We start from the raw sequence: 17,262 nt of genomic DNA, 5'->3' as shown, positions 1-17,262 counted from the left end.
TACAAAACGAATTGTTCACATACAAAAACGCGAAATCATGCATCATATTAGCCTTGACGAATTATTATTACTATAATTACTATGCACGTGTAATTCATGGTATTTAGTATGCAGGAATTATTATTCATTTGTTACTATGCACGAAAATCATGCAATAGCTATTAGTATTAGTATTTAGTATTACATAATTAAATTAAATCATCGTTAATTTGCACCCTTGATTACATAATTTGGAACGCAAATTATTCATTTATAATTCATTTGCACAAATTCATAGTTATAAATACCTCATTGGTCATGCTTCTCATTCATTTGCAATCCTCTTCCTATACTTTTCAATTTTCATACGCTAAACTTTTCAACTTTTCAATATGGCTCCCACCTTCAATCTACTTAACCAAATCACTGCTACCTCCACGAATTATGCGATACAAGTTCGCCTAATCCGAATGTACGAGTCAACATTCAACAATAACACCTACAATTCTCATACTTTAGAGTGTGTGTTTCATGTTTCTAAGGTATATTCGTCACTTTTAGTATAGATATATATAGATTATCTTTTAGTCTAGATATATCTCTAATTTCATTGCAAAATTAAACAAAATATATAATAATTATTAGGTACAATAGCTTGCAATATTTTCAAATTTAGTTCGTTAAACTTAATTCATTTATTGAACAAAAATTACAGTAGCTTGCATATTATATATATATATATATATATATATATATATATATATATATATAGAATATATAGAATATTAATACTTTCCACATTTTATTTCCATTAATCATTTACCATTGATAATTACTAGGCTAAAAAACACACAATATTCGTGAGGATTTATTTGGGTGAGGATTTATTTGGTTTCTATCTATTTTTAGTGCAACATTTATTTTTAAGTCAATCAAAATCAATTACTCCATAGGCATATTTGTTTTCACATAAAATGTTTATGTTTGTGGGAATAATTATGGTTAGCCATTAATGACTCCTTTCTCAATGAGCATTAACTTAAGATTGAAGTTACAAACAAAAGGGTGACAGAAGACACTAAGAACATTCCATCACAAAACATAAAGGGTAAGCATTGCGATTACAAACCATGAGGAAGATTACATCTTCATGCACCATTCGGTCAAAGAGGAAACATTATCATCAAAACAAAGGTATTTCATTCTCATTTCAAAAACATAAATATAGTAGAACATATTTTGTAGTTATCATGTAGTCAATGATCTATGTCTTTTTATTAATCTGTTAGCACTAAAAACCACTATTCTTTTGGTGAAAATGGTGGTTCGCCTATGTTCTCTCTTTTGTATTAACCCAATAGTCGCCTGAAATGTTAGGAAACTGTAATAAGATTTAGAAAAATTACATCAACACCAACATGCACAACCATAAACAATATGTTCCGGGATAACCAGGTTGCTACGTCTGTAGACACTTAAATTTTGATAAATATTGATTATTTATCAATATTAGTATATTTAAATATATTTGAAATATTTTGGATAATATTGATATTATCTAATTTTTTAATTAGATAATATCAAAAGAGTTTGAGCTTATCAAAACTCTCTATCCTACCGCTATAAATAGGGCATTTCATTTCTATGTAAACACACATCCTAGGAAAAGTGATGTAAACATCTAGAAAAATATTATTCAGGATCACATAAAAATGTGATCTTGAAAGTAAAAGTCCCTCCTCCATAATGATCATGCATATGCCTATTGATCCAAACCTCCATTGAAGATCAAGCCATTTGAACCCGGAGGCCCTTCAAGAAGAACAAGCTATATATACAAGCCCTTCTTTGAAGATCAAGCCACTTGAAACCCGGAGGCCTTTCAATGGTGGAGTGTTCAAGGCATTCAATTGAAGAATCAAAGGATATCCAGAGACATGTACCCACACCGCATTGATACTTAATATGTAAACTAGAATTTTGAATATTATTAAATTTTATTCAATTTTCTTTGTTCACAACGTCTACGTACATTCAACTAAAAAGTACTCAGAAAATTATAATAGATCTATACATCAACAACCAACATGGTATATACCACGAAATTTTCAATAATTTGTAATTTTGTCACTCTTATTTTTCTATATTGTATGTTAAAGTGATTTCTTTATTGTTTCTATTTTCCATTTTATATTTCCGTTCCAACTTTTTATATATTACATCATCTCTTAAATTTTTCACACAATTACACAATAAGATGAACAATATTCATCCCATGCATCACATGGGTATCATACTAGTAATAATATTATAGTACATTAAGTTTTTACCTTTTATGTATATTGATTAACGAAAATAATGACTTTTATATTATAAATAAAAAGACAATTTTATTATCATTTAAATACTCTATATTATCTTTTATACTATTAATTATCATTACAATGATTATTTTGAACATATTTTATTTATTGCAAATATTAATATTTTGAAAGATTTGTGTATATTCATTAACTAAGAAATGATTTTTGTTTATTATAAAATAATTTTATTACCATTTAAATACTTTGTAATTACTTTCAATTTCTTAATTGCTTATTCTCCATTATTAACTCAATAACAATTATTTCTTTGTTTTTCTTAATTCCTTAATTCCATTATTATTAGCTTAATCATAATTAGTTCCTTAATTCCTTAATTAATATAATAATTAAAAAATTTTAATTATTGCAAATATTAATATTTTGAAAGATTCACTACCGGAAATTATGGAATTTTCGACCACCTGAAAGTGATCTTAAATCAAATCTAAAGTAAAAAGTGGTCGGAAATAGCTATAAAGGTTTTTCCGGACACCAAAAGTGGTCGAAACAAGAATTTTGACTTGATTTAAGATCATTTTCAGGTGGTCGAAAATTTCATAATTTTCAGCAGTGATTTGTGTATATTCATTAATTAAAAAAATGATTTTTTGATTATAACGATAATTTTATTACCCTTTAAATACTCTGTAATTACTTTCATTAATGTCTTAATTTAAATCTTTTCAATAACTTTTTTTTTTATTACATATGGGTTAGAGTTTCAAAATAATTAGAAATATAGAAGCATTCTATGCAATTATATTTATCATAATAATTACATACATCATATCATATCTAAAAATCTAAAAACATAATATAAGTCTCAATCAATGTTATATCCTTGATTTATGTCCCTCTTTTTGTATGCTAATAAAGATATACTCCGTATATTTTACTTTAAATGTTGTACACTTCAATTGTATTAGACAAAATTGTCCCTACTACATTTTTGTTAGACAAAACTACCCTTACACCGTTATAACTCTGTTACTTTTTAATTTTAACATTGAGGACTCAATCATTATTACCATACACACATATCTATCATATCTTTTTCCTATTCTTTAATTATCATTTTATTAAAATCATTATATAATTAATTTAATTGTAATTAAATTTCTATGAATGGTGAATCATATATGTGTGTGTATAAAATACATATATTATTTGTGTATATATAATTTGAATTATAATTTTTAATTATTTATATTTATCAATATTTTAATATTGGGCATGAATTTTCGCGCATCGCGCATATAAAATGCTAGTCATATATATAAGGGTTGGACTTTCAAAAGGAAAATTGAAATGAGTTCTAAAGTATACGAGTTGCGTATTGATCATTACATACATACATAGAAATTTTGATTGGTAATGCTGGGAATTATACGGCTTATGCATTGATCGTTACAATATACAATTCGTTTATTACCTATTACGGTGTACGGGATCTTTGTTTTTATGCTTTGCGATTTTGCAAGGTTTGTCGTTGGGCTTTCACGGCCTAGTACACGTTTGCAGATTCTGTAATCTGTATACCAAAGAGGGCCCCTTCCCGCAATGGTCTTTATTTTTTTTCCTGAATTACATGAACATCTGTAGATTGGAGAAGATGAAGATTGCTCTGAAGGTGAATCATCAGAAAGTAAATAGAAAGGAGGAATAAAGATTCTAAACATTGTTACATTCCCATTGTATATATACGTGTACAATGTGATCATTATAATTTGTTAGATTTTTCAAAAGGAAAGTGTAATTGATTATTTAAAGTTTTTAAATATTAATTCTAAATAACATTTGTATCCAAATGTTTAATATTACTAAAAGTCCCTAACTTTGGATGGGAAAAATTAGTCAAACACTTCTGTTGTTGTTGTTGTTGTTGTTATTGTTATATATATATATATATATATATATATATATATATATAATTTTCTTTTGTTTAGATATTGAAGATATTTTCTTGAGATAACGATTTTGTCCTGAAAAATATAAAATTTGATAACATTTCACCGTTAATTTGACCAGAAGGACAAAAAACGATAAATATAACAAAATTAGACACCAAAATTAAAAATTTTAAAATTGTGCGCCAAATGTGATAAGAGCTCAAAAGTTGTGGGACCAAAATTCAAAATTTTTACATGTAAATTACTTGTTATTATATATCATGTTGAAGTGGCTTTCATGTGCTAATTTTTTGTGTGTACATGAACGTTACATAAACCTTTTTTTTAACATTATGTTAGTGTGGTATCATGTATACAAAGAAAATTACAAAGGAAAGTCATAGCAATGTAACATTAAATTGAAGATAATTTATAAGTAAAATGTTTTAATTACATATTTAAAAGAATTTTAGGAGTTAGGACTAATATGAATTTATGTAGTCCAATGGTGGAATTGAACTTTTAAAAATAATTTATGAACTTATTTGACTCTCCTCACAAATTTTGATAAAAATTACGCAGAAACATTTTGTTTGTTTAGTTTAAAAATACTTTTAAAATGTATTTATTAATAAGAAACAAGCAAACAATTACGGAGTACTATTTATAAATATTTACAAATACACATTTATATATTTCAACGTGAATCCTTCTATCATTCTATATAATAAAGCCATAACATCTTAACCAATCAGAAGCTTGCATTTTCTCGCTCACTAAATGCGACGTCGTTTTGGACCCTGAACTATTATATTTGACTAAATTAAACTATTTGGCTTAACTAAGGGTCCGTTTGGAAAGCAGGAAAATGACTTCTGGAAAATGAGTCATTTTCCGGAAAACATTTTCCTTTTCCAGTGTTTGGTTGCATTTGGAAAACTGCTTTGGTGTGTTTGGTTCATTTTATGGAAAATGAGTAGAATGGTATAATTAAATATTTTAATTATTTTATTTAGAATAAAAAATACATTTTAAAAATATTTAAAACTTTAAAAAAAAAAAAAAAAATGGACCATAGCCATGGTTTCTGGCGAAACTGGTTTCCGCCGGAAACCATGGCTATGGTTTCTGGCGGAACTGGTTTCCGCCAGAAACCATAACCTTGGTTTCCGGCGGAACTGCCATAGCCATGGTTTCTGGCGGAAACCAGTTCCGCCAGAATCCAAAAAAAAAAAAAAAAAAAAAAAAAAAAAAAAAAACGAAATAGCAAGGGCGAAAGTCATTTTTCGCCAAATTGAGCATATTTTTTCCAGTCAACGGAAAATGTTTTCCGTTGACTGTATTTTCCAAGTGTAGCCAAACACCAAAAACCCGAAAAATGATTTCAATCATTTTTTGGGTTTCCAAACACAGCCTAAATGATTATATTAATTGCTTTTTGGAACTTTTCGTTGTCTCATGTATTGGATTTGAAATTCTTTTTTTCTTTTTCTTTTTTTCAAAAACTCATAAGTACATTAAGATTTAAATATCTTGATATTTGAAAGGTTGTTTCCATATCAGAATTTTTGTTTAATTATTCTATCTTGCTTCATTGTATACAACAACCATTATTACACGGCCATGAATAAAATGAATTTAAATTTGAGATAACTTTTACAATTTTAAAGATCGATTAACATTAAATATACATAAATTTCTATAAACCAACAACACTATATATAGGTAATCACAATTCACAAAACATGTTCAAGTACATGGAGGAGAAAGGCGGAAAGGACCAACATCAGTTTAACAGACTGAGCGGCGAAGCAGTACCTTTCTGGCATTTGTTAGGCTTTCAAAGAAGCTTTGCGGTGCAAAATGGTGGAGCTGCACTCGGCAGGTTGTAAAAGCACTCACAAGGAGGATGAAGATAGTTGCATGAAGATTAAGGTGCGTTGAGTCTTTCAATTTAGAACACCTCCAAAATCTACCAAAAAAGAAAAACAATTGAATAAAATTATTTTCAACTTTCTTCAGCAAAAGTTGTAATTCTTTTGACAAACTCGTGGTTATCCAGAGGTTAGTTATGGGAAAAGTTCAAAACAGAGGAAACAATTGAAATTTTACTCAAATGGATTGAGAGTGAAAAGAAGATAATTTTACATTTTAGTGGTATCAATTTGTCAAAGTACAAAACTACTAAACATCATTTTATGATTAAGTTTAATTGGCCAGCATGGCCAGCTCAACTGGTCGGTGAAAATTGAAAAGAATGACCAGGGATCGAGTCTCACCAGCGGCAAATAAAAGTACCGCTTTTCAGTTGCAAGCAGTTCTAATTTACCTGAACAAATTTTTGTAGGTGAGTGTTTTTTCAGTTCCTGCAAAGATTGTCTGGATTGAGAGTACGGGTGTCATATAAGTCCAAAGGATGCAATAAGAAACTAACAGAAGATGGAGTGAAGGAAAAAATCCAATTAGGTTTATTAGATTTGGGACACAAATGTTTGTTGTGGCGGCATGGAGTTATATCACCTTTATTTGGTGACTAGTTTTTTACGCGTATTGTGCGATTGAGATAATGCTCAATGTTTTTTTTTTTTTTTAAATAAGTACTTTATAGTATATATCAATGCAAGATTATATTGAAATTGTTCATGCATAGATAATTGAATGTTGAATTTGCGTATCTAAATAGGTAATTCTAAGTTTACAAATGCAAGATAATATAGTCAAGATTGATTATAATTTTCAATAAAATAATTGTATAGGTATGGTTGAAACCAAATACGGGACATAAGGGAGAGAAAATAAAAATTAGGGCATAAAATATTAAATATATACTAATATTGAAGAGCTATCTGTTGATTGTCAAACAAAGACATTGCGATGTAGTTTCCTATTTCAATTTATTGTGTGATTTGAATACTCTTTTTATCAATAAATCCCCCAAGTAGTTAATATGATTGGCTTAATTATTATTATTTTATTTTTCAAAACAATTATTATTATTATTATTATTATTATTATTATTATTGTTATTGTTATTGTTATTGTTATTGTTATTGTTATTATTATTATTATTATTATTGTTGTTGTTGTTGTTGTTGTTGTTGTTGTTGTTATTGTTATTGTTATTGTTATTGTTATTGTTGTTGTTGTTGTTGTTGTTGTTGTTATTATTATTATTATTATTATTATTATTATTATTATTATTATTATTATTATTATTATTATTATTATTATTATATGTATATCATTAGGTCATTTTACATGTTAATCTAAACAGTTAATTTTTTCAAATATCTTTTTACCAACCGTTGATATAAATCGCTGGTCAAATCCACTAATATAATCCGCTAACGCTAACCGTTAACTACTGGTTGTCAAACAAGGACATTGTGAGATAGTTCTCACTTCAATTTGTTGTGTGATTTGAATGCTCTCTTTGTCAACAAATTCCTCAAGTAGTTAATATGATTGACTTTATTAATTATATATTTTTTAATTTTTTCATGATATTAATAAAATACTTGGTAAATAAATATATATCATTATTTTGTATTATAACTTTGATATTTAATTAAAAAATAGTGCACAGAAAAGATAATAGACAATGTAGTGAATATAATCAATTGATGAATTTGAGTGTAAAGAATTTTTTACATTGGAGAAAAATAGAGACAATATAACTAATAAAATTATTTCTCTTAATTAATTGATTGATAATGAATACATTTTTTTTAATAAAGGCATTGTAGGGACAATGTAGCGAATATAATCAATTGATGAATTTGAATGTAAAGAATTTTTATATTGGAGAAAAATAAAGACAATATAACTAATGAAATTATTTCTCTTATTTAATTTATTGATAATGAATATTTTTTTTTTGAATAAAGACATTGTAGAGACATAATTCTAAATTAAAGAAATGCATATGTATTATTTTTTGTTGTAGCTACTAAATTATTATTTAATTTAATAAGAATAAAATAGAGTACTAATTATGCCAATTTTGATTGGGACGAGGTTCGAACTTAAGACCTTTCTTATTGAAATCAATGAGTAAGTTAACGGTGAACTAACAGAAATTAACAGAAAAGATAATATTTAACGGAAAAGTTAATGGATAATCATATTCATTAATGATAAATTAAGAAATCTTAAGAAAAAATTAAAATCTGATCAATTTGAACCATTCATTTGATTAAAATCTCTAACCGTAATTTTTTTTATCCATTATAGGCCTAACTCTCTCGGGCTCTTATTAGTATATATATATATATATATAATTGAAGCATGTGCTCCATCTCAACTTCTCGGGCTCTTATTAGTATATATAGTATATAAATATATATATATATATATATATATATATATATAATTGAAGCATGTGCTCCATCTCACGTGTACGGTGGATTCCAACCAACACGTGGACCGGTAAACCGTAATCACTTACGAGTGGCGTTGAGATTCGAACCCATGACCTTTGGTCTGGCTCTGATACCAAATTAAAGCATGTGCTCCATCTCAACTAAAAGCTTAAGCTCGTAGTTGGATACACATTAACGAATATATGCTCACATATATATATATATAGTAGATAATCTTTTCATCGCATTGTGGATAGATTTTGGATAGGTAACACTTTCTGGTATTAATCAAGTACAGTTAAGTGTTATGTGTTATCTTAATGCTATCTTAATCTTTTCTTTTTTTTTTTGAAAGTTATTGGCTCTATTACATTGTAGTATCTGTTCATATACTTTCTTAACCTACTGAAACACAAACGCCTCCACTGAGGCTCGAACTCATAATCTTCCAAATGGAAGTCCAACCCGGGTACCATTAGACCACATAGTCCTGGTAATGCTATCTTAATCTGATTTATTCAAAAATTAAATTCTTTCACTTTTTTTTTTTATTAATAAAACACCATATTAAGATCTCATTATTTAAGTATTTCATATATATTAAAGTATTTCATATTTAAGGGCCAAATTCATAAGACTTTTTTCCTCATATTTAAAAAATATTTAAATTTGACAATGAAGTTGAATTAGTAAACAAATAAATGGTTTTTCTTTATTAATCAAAGTAATAGAATTACTGAATTCACAGGTAAGTTATAAATATATAATAGAGCCAAAAAATAGAGAAAAATAATCATCAAACTAATTCAAAAAAATAACAGATTAATTGATTACAACCAGAAACAGCTGATTTTTAAATATTATATGTGATTCTTCTTTTTTGAAGCAAGTACATTGAATACTGAGAGTAATTTTCTTAGCATATACAGACAAAGAAGTTAGTGTTATATATATTATTGAAGAGAAAATTACACTTTTAGTCCTATGACTATGGGGACGTGTTAATTTCGGTTCGTGACTTTTAAAACTAACAATTTAGTCTTTTAACTATATTTTTTTAATAGATTTGGTCCTCCCGGTCAAATCACCAGTGAAAATTTGCCGGAAATACGTTTGCCATTTTAAATTATTTAATAATGGGGACAAATTGGTCATTTCAGGTTCCTTTCTTCTCATTCCTTCACCTGTTGGCCGGGTTTTTTTTTTTTTTTTGGGGGGGGGGGGGATATGCTGGCCAGAGTTTGTCTCAGTGGCATTTTCTACCATCGGAGCTGCAAGTGATTTGACCAAATCGTTGCAAGAAACCACCACCAACAAGCAGATTGTTTCCTCACCACTATTGCCGCCACCATCTGCCTCTTCTTCCATGACAGCTTCGTCGGCGGCTGCGACACCTCCATGCTCATCTCCTCCACCACTTTCAACAAGAGTGCGACGTGTAAGTATTTTCTCTAATATAATATATTATAATATATTGTATTAATTAAGTGGTTGTGGTGCAAGTGGAAGATTAAGTCAGTCAGTGACTTAGTCTGTTAGGCAACTCAGGATATTCAGTTAAGCTTTAACTGAATATCTGTCTACGTTGATGGCATGTAGGCTTCTAAGCATAATCAGTCCTCCCACAGCTCCTAAGTTCAGGATACACGCACCATCGAGTATTCGGGAGAGAAGTGGTAGACAAAAAGACTAACCTTTATTCTGCAGGTTTATCGTGGCAATACTACCGACTATAGCAAGGGATGTTCAGATGATCCTAAAGCTTCCGCTGTGACGAGTCAGGTTCCTCGTTACTTTAGATTGTGTTAGTCATATTATTATCTAACACGACGCCGACATCAAACTCTCCCTCCCCGGCGACGGCTTCGATGTGGTCATCTGCGCCAAGATCGCTTTGGAACTCGTTGCCCTGGCATCGTTTCCTGCGCCGATATCCAGACCTTTGTCACGCACATTGCACTCTGAAGTAATGGTTATCAGCAAGAACATGCAATGAAGGAAATAAATTCAGTAAATTAGAATTAATCTGAGATTAAGAATCCAACCAGCAAGTGAAGGAAGGAGAAGAAAGGGAACTGAAATGACCAATTTACCCCATTATTAAATAATTAAAAATGCTTTACGTTTTTCCGGCAACTTTTCATCGGTGATTTGGCTAGGAGGACCAAATCTACTAAAAAAAACTTAGTTTAAAGACTAAATTGTTAGTTTTAAAAGTCACTGCACGACCGAAATTAACACTCTCCCTATAGTCATAGGACCAAAAATGTAATTTGCTCTATTGTTGAATATCTCATCATTTCAACAAAGATTTAGCTCGCATATTTCGTACATAGTTAGCTAGTGTTTATCAAAACCAATATTGGGAATGAAATTAAACTGAAGGGGCGGAAACCCAGGGGAAACTACAAAGAGTTAGCTCGCAGAACAGATATTATTTCGCCATGCTGGGATACCAGCAATATCGTCTTTCAGAACACTAACTACTTCCGGCGGATCATCAAGTATGTATATGCAAGCCTCTGGGGAACCTTTTAGATAGATCGACCATGCAGCAAGGCCATCCAGCTTTGCTCGTTTCGAGACTAACCGAACCATCCATGTTTATCTTCAGAAATTCGCCTTGCGGTTTAGTCCAGAAGAGAGATGTCTCCAGGTCCTTAGATCCTTTATCAAAACCACTACAGGCTGTTGAAATGCAAAATGGCAGTTTATTTTCTATAGTACTGTTATATATATTATACTTCGTAGTTAGTGTTTATGGAAACCAATATTGGGAATGGAATTACCCAAAGTAATTAATATTTATATAATTAATTTCTTCAAAATAAACAAACAAACAAAAAGTAGAAACTGCCAGATCAGATGCAGAAATTAAGGATGGAGAGCGAGACATCAGTGAGAGAGAGAGGGGCCGGGAGTATCTCTCTACTCTCTATGGCCAATCTTTTCTCTTTTATTATTTATTTTGTTTTTCATTAAACATATAAATACTTATGCAACCTTGTTCAATATCCTACTTCAACTTCAATCCCTTTGCCAAATAACCAAAACCAAAAATAATTCTTCTGCGATTTCATTCCAAAAACAGTGAAAAATCCAAATAATCTTAGGTGGGCATCGAAAGACAGCAGAAAAGAATGACGGATCGGATTACGTTGGAAGATATCAAGAATGAGAATGTTGACCTCGTGCGTTCCCCTCTCTCTTCTCTATTTTCTTTAATCTTCTTGATATATGCATGCATGTTTCTATTTTGCATCAAAAATGCTTTTTTTTTTTTTTTTTTTTTGTGTGTGTGTGTGCAAGTTTTAAATGTGTAATTAACTATCAAGATTTAAGATGAAAGACATGTTGGAAAACATTCAAAGGTCAAAAAAAAAAAAAGCTTCAAACAGTTTAGTCACCAATTAGTTTCTCCAATTCATAATTTTTTGGATCAACCTTTCTTGTCCGTAATTTATTCTGCCTGTGGGAACATGTCTGCCTTTAATTAAGCTCATGATCCTTTCTTTTCACTAAATCCTATGGCAAAACTGAGGAAGATTGTTGCATCTTTACAGTATATAAACCTTCATTTGTTCCCATTCAGAGAGCACTTGATTACATATTCTTTTCAATTCATCTCTTCACTGTTTAAATCTGAGCATATAATAGGAGTTAGGTTCGCCTGCTTACAGCTGGTGTAAGCTTTACATTCATCTGTGTTACCGATCGAAAGCAACCCGGAATCTCAGATTGCACCGTCGCCGGAATTTGCTTTTTAAGGGAAGTGTTGCTCGCAAGTCGCAACACAACATAGAGTCTTTCTTTCCTTCTTTGCAGTCTCGCGTTAATCCATTATTTTCATGTTCTTGTTGACATTGCAGTCTTCCGGGTGGCTATTTTTTTTTTTTTTACATTTATTTATTTATAATAAATAATATTTTAAATTTTTAATAATTAAAAAAAAATTATTTTTAAAAATTAAGATGAAAAGGACACGTGTCAACACCGCATAGATTTAGCCTGATAAACAAGTCAAGTTAGACTTAATTGAATAATTTTATCAGTTTAGGGGATTTAATTGCACTATCCACTTAATTTAGGGGGTCAATTTGACAATTTTTTCAATGTGAAATTCAACTATCAGCTTAGCTTTTTAGTTGAGATGAGCATGTAACTCAGGTCAAAGGTTATGGGTTTGAATTTTCACCCTGATAAAAAGATCAATCAAAAGAAATCAATTTATTAAGCATATAATATATAAATATGGAATCAAAGTATAGACTTTTAGCTAAGATGATGCATGCATGTTTTAATTCTTGTAAATATGGGCGCAAAAACAGGAACGGATACCCGTGGACGAAGTGTTCCAACAACTACGTTGTACGAAGGAGGGGCTATCAACTGAGGAGGCGGAGCATAGGCTGCAAGTCTTCGGCCCCAACAAGCTAGAAGAGAAAAAGGAAAGCAAGATTCTCAAGTTCTTGGGGTTCATGTGGAATCCCCTGTCCTGGGTCATGGAATGTGCCGCTCTCATTGCTATTGGCCTGGCCAATGGAGATGTAAGTGTTTAATAATGTAATATTGGTACCAACTACTATCTAGTGTGATGACACCATTTGTTACTATTTCAAATGGGTGTTAGAGCCAAGTTACTGGTTTGAGTCCTAGCAATAATATTTAAGATGGGTGTAGGGAGGCGGAGGCCAGTAAAAGGTCAAGTCTAGCACCCAGTGTCTCAAAAAAATGATATGGTGGTGTTGTAACATGGTTGATATATGGTGGGTGTTTTGCATTGCAGGGGAAGCCACCAGATTGGCAAGATTTTGTTGGGATCACAGTTTTGCTGATCATAAACTCCACTGTGAGTTTTATTGAGGAAAACAATGCTGGGAATGCTGCTGCAGCGCTCATGGCTGGCCTTGCTCCCAAGACAAAGGTGTTGAGGGGTGGGAAGTGGGCCGAGATGGACGCTGCGATTCTTGTTCCGGGAGATGTGGTAAGCATCAAGCTGGGAGACATTATCCCGGCTGATGCTCGTCTCCTGGAAGGGGATCCCCTCAAGATTGATCAATCTGCGCTAACTGGGGAGTCCCTGCCTGTGACAAGGAATCCCGGGGATGAGGTGTTTTCGGGGTCCACCTGCAAGCAAGGCGAGATAGAGGCAGTTGTTATTGCCACTGGACTGCACACGTTCTTTGGGAAAGCGGCCCATCTGGTCGACAGCACCAACCAAGTTGGCCACTTCCAGAAGGTCCTGACCTCTATTGGGAACTTCTGCATATGCACAATTGCTGTGGGCATAGTGGTGGAGATTGTGGTGATGTACCCAATCCAGCACAGGAAGTATAGAGATGGAATTGATAACCTGTTGGTCCTTCTCATCGGCGGCATCCCCATCGCCATGCCAACCGTGTTATCCGTGACGATGGCAATTGGGTCCCACCGCCTCTCGCAGCAAGGCGCCATCACCAAGAGGATGACTGCCATTGAGGAAATGGCGGGAATGGATGTTCTTTGCAGTGACAAAACCGGAACTCTCACCCTCAACAAGCTCACAGTTGATAAGACTCTAATTGAGGTGTTCGTTAAGGATATGGACAATGAAACCCTCATGCTGAAAGCAGCCCAGGCTTCCAGGGTGGAGAATCAAGATGCCATTGATGCTTGCATTGTGGGAATGCTAGCAGATCCCAAAGAGGCCAGGGCAGGAATCCAGGAAGTGCATTTCCTTCCCTTTAACCCCGTCGAAAAGCGCACAGCAATCACTTACATTGACTCTAATGGGAATTGGCACAGGGTCAGTAAAGGTGCACCAGAACAGGTAAAATATTATATCTACTCATGATAAATATATAATTTATTACAATGCTTACTTGTTTAGTTATGTGGTTTTCTATCAGATTGTTGAGCTTTGTGAACTAAAAGGCGACGCGAAGAAGAGAGCTCTTGATACCATTGACAAGTTTGCTGATCGTGGCCTTCGCGCTCTTGGTGTTGCTCAACAGACAGTACCAGAAAAGACAAAGGAGGGAAAGGGAGGGCCCTGGATCTTTGTTGGTCTCTTGCCACTCTTTGATCCTCCAAGACATGACAGTGCAGAAACAATTCAACGCGCCCTAGAACTCGGTGTGAATGTTAAGATGATTACTGGTGATCAGCTCGCTATTGGTAAGGAGACAGGTCGAAGACTCGGGATGGGGACAAACATGTATCCTTCTTCGTCTCTTCTCGGACAACACAAGGATGAAAGCATTGCTAGCCTCCCTATCGAAGAGCTCATCGAGAAGGCTGATGGCTTTGCTGGAGTTTTCCCAGGTAAAATTAACGTCTAGATATTATTCATTCTCAATGGCTATATGGTCTCATGGAATGAGTTGTGTGAAACTAACCTACCTTGTAGAGCACAAATATGAGATTGTGAAGAAGCTGCAAGAGAGGAAACACATTTGCGGGATGACTGGGGATGGTGTGAATGATGCTCCCGCGTTGAAGAAAGCAGACATAGGCATTGCGGTGGCAGATGCAACAGATGCTGCCCGGAGCGCCTCGGACATAGTCCTCACGGAGCCAGGCCTGAGCGTGATCATTAGCGCGGTTTTAACTAGCAGGGCCATTTTTCAGAGGATGAAGAACTATACCATTTATGCAGTTTCCATCACGGTCCGTATTGTCCTTGGTTTCATGCTCATTGCCCTCATTTGGGAATTCGACTTCTCACCCTTCATGGTCCTCATCATCGCCATTCTCAACGACGGGACCATCATGACGATTTCCAAGGATAAAGTGAGGCCATCCCCAATGCCTGACTCATGGAAGCTCAAAGAGATTTTCATCACTGGCATTGTTCTTGGCACTTACTTGGCAGTAATGACAGTTATCTTCTTCTGGGCTGCTCACCAGTCAGATTTCTTCACAGTAAGAAACCCATTATTCGTTTATGTTTTCCCCTATTTCCTCCATTTCATATGCTAAAAAAACCAAAATGTTACTCACCCATTGCAGGAGAAATTTCATGTAAGATCAATCAGGGACAATTACCCTGAGCTTAATTCAGCTCTATATCTTCAAGTAAGCATTGTGAGCCAGGCACTCATCTTTGTCACCCGGTCCAGAAGTTGGTCTTTCGTAGAACGCCCCGGTCTGTTACTTGTCTTTGCTTTTCTGGTTGCACAGCTGGTAAGCTTTCCACAAACAACACGATAAGGTTGTTTTCGTATGTTTTTGTTTTTGGAACTCTGAACAAACTTTTTTCTATGTCTGTGTAAACTAGATTGCCACCTTAATTGCTGTATATGCAAACTGGGATTTTGCTAAAATCCATGGCATTGGCTGGGGCTGGGCTGGTGTGATCTGGATCTACAGTGTTGTTTTCTATATCCCACTAGACATATTGAAATTCGGCGTCAGATATGGGATGACTGGCCGGGCTTGGGACAAAATGCTCAATGGAAAGGTAATTCAACCGAAACCTAGAACCAAAGCACCAAGATTTTTTTTCTTGCCCCTCCTTTGTATTAGGCCTCACTTTCTGTCAAAAATTGCAGACGGCTTTCACGAGCAAGAAGGATTATGGGCGGGGAGAAAGGGAAGCACAATGGGCCTTGGCTCAGCGCACATTGCATGGCCTTCAGTCAACGGAAGCTGCTTATGGTGAAAAAAGCCATGCAGAACTGTCCGAGATTGCTGAACAGGCAAAGCGTCGAGCTGAAGTTGCAAGGTAGAACGTGAGAGTATAATGCCTTAAGCGCGATTTATCAACTAACATACATAAAATGCAGTCAAACTAAAGCTTGATGTTTTGTGAAACAGGTTGAGGGAGCTTCATACCCTAAAGGGTCATGTAGAATCTGTGGTGAAGTTGAAGGGTCTCGACATAGAAACAATTCAACAACACTACACAGTGTGAGGAGGAATAACAAGTGTGAAGCCCATTTTTGATCCACTAGTTTTAGACAGCTTTTTTTCGTGTTTTATTGACAGTGATAATATATGATGAAAGGGGTTGATAATAAAATCCCAAACAACAGAGAATGTTGGGGGAATGGGGATTTTAGTATTCGCAGAATTTTTTAGGTAGTTTTAGATTCATTAAAAATCTCATGCCTTTAATTTTGTAAAACAATCATCTATTCTTTCCTGCTAATAAAATGGTTTCCACTGTTCCTCTGCAATTCTACTGTTCTTCAAGTTCTTTGTTAATAAATACCAAAAACATGCCAAGACCTTGTGGTTTAATGGTACCATGGTTGGATTCCTATATGGGAGGTCGTGGGTTCGAGCCTTAATAGAGGCGAACTCTTTGTGTTTCATTAGGTTAAGAAAGTTGTTTATGAACATATACTACTTTCGCAGCACAATTCCTTTTTATTTATGCTCTACTTAACGAGGATTGTGTATCGTTATCGGGGAGCTATTCCTCCTCCTCCTCGTCGTGTTGAGGTTTCTGGATTTCTCGTGCCATGGAAGGGAAACGCTTCAGCGCCAAGGACTGGAGTTTTCTGACGGTGCCTTTGGGACGACGTAGAACTTGTGTCCAGGCATGAGGGTGGTGTCGGGTGCAAGGATAGCTGCCCAAGGCTGTTGGAAAACATTGGGACGTGCAACAGAGCACTTGAGGTTCCTGTTCATGATCTCAGCTGCAAGAACATGAGCGTCGTGCAGCTCAACATGCCCTCCGGATGA

General features: G+C 33.6%; 1 protein-coding gene across 3 annotated transcripts in view; it reads left to right on the top strand.

Moving 5' to 3' along the window:
• LOC109163167 (ATPase 2, plasma membrane-type-like) overlaps positions 1–16,727 on the top strand; it is a 29,559-nt gene extending 12,832 nt beyond the window's left edge. Inside the window, exons 1-9 of one of the 3 annotated variants that reach the window (XM_019311916.1) lie at positions 11,631–11,783; positions 12,921–13,139; positions 13,379–14,401; positions 14,481–14,895; positions 14,981–15,495; positions 15,583–15,756; positions 15,851–16,033; positions 16,125–16,297; positions 16,390–16,727. In XM_019311916.1, the coding sequence (XP_019167461.1) occupies positions 11,733–11,783; positions 12,921–13,139; positions 13,379–14,401; positions 14,481–14,895; positions 14,981–15,495; positions 15,583–15,756; positions 15,851–16,033; positions 16,125–16,297; positions 16,390–16,486 (2,850 nt within the window). In that variant the 5' untranslated portion in view covers positions 11,631–11,732 and the 3' untranslated portion in view covers positions 16,487–16,727. Of the gene's footprint in view, positions 1–11,630; positions 11,784–12,920; positions 13,140–13,378; positions 14,402–14,480; positions 14,896–14,980; positions 15,496–15,582; positions 15,757–15,850; positions 16,034–16,124; positions 16,301–16,389 lie in introns of those variants that run through there. The other 2 variants (XM_019311918.1, XM_019311917.1) reach the window with 2 other exon arrangements.
• Positions 16,728–17,262: the final 535 nt, after the last annotated feature.

The sequence above is a fragment of the Ipomoea nil genome, unplaced genomic scaffold (genome assembly GCF_001879475.1).
Source record: "Ipomoea nil cultivar Tokyo-kokei standard unplaced genomic scaffold, Asagao_1.1 scaffold2975, whole genome shotgun sequence".
NCBI lineage: Eukaryota > Viridiplantae > Streptophyta > Magnoliopsida > Solanales > Convolvulaceae > Ipomoea > Ipomoea nil.
Note: the sequence above shows the minus strand (reverse complement) of the source record. Positions and strands in the feature narration are given on the sequence as shown.